This window comes from Spermophilus citellus, assembly GCF_964194105.1.
Source record: "Spermophilus citellus genome assembly, chromosome: 3".
Lineage (NCBI taxonomy): Eukaryota > Metazoa > Chordata > Mammalia > Rodentia > Sciuridae > Spermophilus > Spermophilus citellus.
Genome location: NC_138184.1, coordinates 108970311 through 108973526, shown reverse-complemented (window position 1 = coordinate 108973526; position 3216 = coordinate 108970311). Strand labels below are relative to the sequence as shown.

General features: G+C 40.7%; 1 protein-coding gene across 1 annotated transcript; it reads right to left on the bottom strand.

Moving 5' to 3' along the window:
* Nucleotides 1-754: 754 nt before the first annotated feature.
* LOC308645516 (myosin regulatory light chain 12B-like) lies at nucleotides 755-1218 on the bottom strand (the record flags this gene model as incomplete). The annotated part of the gene is made up of 2 exons (XM_081287717.1): nucleotides 755-862; nucleotides 1009-1218. The coding sequence occupies 2 exons, from the start codon at nucleotides 1216-1218 to the stop codon at nucleotides 755-757; spliced, it is 318 nt and encodes a 105-aa protein (XP_081143843.1).
* Between the last annotated feature and the right edge of the window lie 1998 nt (nucleotides 1219-3216).

The window sequence follows — 3216 nt, the reverse complement described above, 5'->3', positions numbered from 1 at the left end:
CAAAGCCTGACATGGAAGACCACCTCCACCCAAGGCAGCTTTTGGCATTAAGAAGTGAGAAAATGTCCTGGTAGTTGCAATCTGTGAGCTGATTCTTTGAGCCCGTGGAGCTCAGAGCCTCATTACAACCTCCACCTCCTTCAGGCTCCTTCAGAGGAACTCAGTTCTGGGGAGAAGGCAAAGGTGTCACCAATGGAATTGCTGCTACAATGAAGGAAAAAAGGCTTTTGCTTCGGTTTTGCAAATGGTAGGCAATTGTGTTTCTTAGCAAGAATTTTCTAGATCTACCTAGATAATTGCCTCCAGCTTCTGCATGGTGGGAGGGGGAATCTTGGTCTAGGACAGCTAAAGTACAGGGCCTGAGAATGCTGCTACTTTGCCTCTGAACCTTGGGGTTCTTACTGTGAGATGGGAGGCTGTGTTGGTGAATGGCTAAGTTGTTTTTAAATTTCAAAATAGCATTTTTATTATATAAAAAATTAAAAATCCAGCAAACTCAGAAATATGAACATATTTTCCTGGGCTTTCACATTTGCTGATTTTTATTTGCAGTTTCTTTTTCAATACAATTTATAACCTCATCCCCATTTCCAGTCTTGATTGTACAACTGCTAAGTGGCAGAAAGTTATTTAAAAAAAAAAGCAAAGCTGTGAAACTAAGTTGCCCGCAACAGGTTCTGTGAGGGTAGAGGAAGTATCTGAGAAATAAAATAGAGAAAGATAATGTAATTGGGAAATTTTAGCTATCGTTCTTTCAGTCATTTTTGTCTTTTTCTCTATGTTTAAGGATGCATGTGAACTTGATGTAATTGAAATTTCCCTTTTTGTTAATAAGGGCTTCTCTATATAGGTCATTCACTTTCTCATCAGTAAAAAGATTGCCATGGGGCTGGGGTTATGACTCAGTGGTAGAGCGCTCGCCTCGAATGTGTGGGGCCCTGGGTTCAATCCTCAGTACCACATATGAATAAATAAAATAAAGATATTGTGTGGAAAAAACAACAACACAGAATCATTGTTTAAAAAAAAAAAAAAAAGATCACCCATGGTGATCGGCAACTCTCTCAGGTAATCCTCCTGAATGGTGCCTGTGGATTCTTCATCAAACCACGCAAAATCATTACTGATGACATCTTTGGGATCTGTGCCATCTAACTTCTCACCAGGCATGATAAGGAACATGGTAAAACTTATGGGTCCTGGAGCCTCATTCATCATGGCATCAATGTACACATCAGTAGCATTCTTCTCTAGTGTGGCAAGTATATCATACAAATCTTCCTTGTTGATGAACCATCTCTGTTCTGGCCAAACAAGTTGAAGGCCTCTTTGACTCCTGTATTTGTGACTTGTCAAATATAACATACACATTGGATGTTGCATGCTGTGGGCACTTCTTGGTGTTCTTAGTCTTTCACTTTTTGCTTGATATGAGAGCTGTTTAATTCTGGCACCAGATTCGGGCTGCCCTGCACAAGCATGGGCCTGTGCACTAAGTTCCTTCTTATTTCCACTCTGAAGATCTACTATGTTTCATTGTTGGAAGATCAGCATACAATAACATGCCCACTCAAGAGGTAAAACAGGGATGCTTCAAAAGACATGTGAGAAATGAATTACAGTAGATGGGGTAGAGAGAGAAGATGGGAGGGAAGGGGAGGGGGGATAGTAGAGGATAGGAAAGGTATCAGAATACAACAGTTACTAATAGGGCATTATGTAAAATTGTGATTCTGCAATCTGCATTTGGGGTAAAAATTGGGAGTTCATAACCCACTTGAATCTAATGTATGAAATATGATATGTCAAGAGCTTTGTAATGTTGTGAACAACCAATAAAAAAACAAACAAACAAACAAACAAAAAAAGACATGTGTGGTTCAATGATAGAGTGTTTGCCTTGCATGTATAAGGCTTTGGGTTCAGTTTTAATTAAACATACATATACACACTCACACACACACAGAGACAAGTTATGGGACCATATTAATGAAGTGAAGAAGAAAATGAATTCCTCCTAATCTATAGCAGAAAGCATTTTGCCTGTATTTTTCCACGTGTTTAAGGCAAGGTAGTATTATTCCCATTTTACAGGTGAAGAAACTGAGATCTAGGGAAGCTAAGTGTCTTGCATAACTGAAGCACAGAGAACAATGAACAGAAATCTGGTTCTAAACCCATCCTGTCTTGTCTTTACCATTCTTTCGCTGTTGCCCCAGCCTTCTGAGAGTCTCAGAACATTCTTTTGATTGTTGAGCTGTGATCATAATTGTCACCAACTGCTGCTTAAACTACACCCTGAGAAGTAAAGGAGAGGGTCACTGAGTTTTTACCAGTTCTCTGCCAGGCAATTGTGCTAAAAAAAAAAAAAAAAAATCTTTTCCTCCCCAGGATGTTAGTAGGAGGCAGACAGATTGTTGCAGCCTTCTGGCTTCTTCCAGACTGGCAGAAGGCTGGCCCAACTCAGGAAACAGAGATGTGGGAGGAGCAATGCCAATAAGAGGGTTGACTTCAAGGGGTTGGTCTCTGCAGACAAAACATTGAGCTGCCCCTGCGGTTGAGGGTAGGATCCTTCCTCAGTAAAAGACATCAGCTCCTCCACCTGGCCCTTTATAATATGACGCTAGCCCAGACGTTTAAACTCATCACTCACTTCTTGGACATCCTGGCCCCACCAGGTTCCCAGATTTCCTGCCAATTTCCACCAACTAAGGTGCCTTTTCCCATCCCCTCTAACTCTTTCTTGTTTTTTTGTGTCCTTTGATATCAGCTGAAATCACAAGAGTCTGCCCAATTTCTTCAAAAAGAAGTATTCTTGCCTACACCACTGTGGCATCAGCCATCTGCATAGTGTGACATTGGTAGAATTGATATTTCCTGGCCAATTTGTAGGCAAAAATCAACATGCTATATCATTTTATGTACTATATAATCTAATTTAATCATTATGACAACTATTTCTCTTGAACTCATTAATTAGATGGAGAAATTGAAGCTTAGGCGAGCATCCGCTTACCCAAGGGTCTTCAGGAAGCAGAGGAAGAGCTGGGATTTGAATTCAGGTCTTTCTGACTATACAGTTCATGCTTTTTGTCACTTCAACTGTCTGTTTTCCACTTCCTTAGGAAGTTACCAACTCCCTAGTAGAATGGAAGCACCTGAGGACAGGACCTATGTTTTCACCCTGGGATGACTGGCTGAGATTCCTGAACTCAG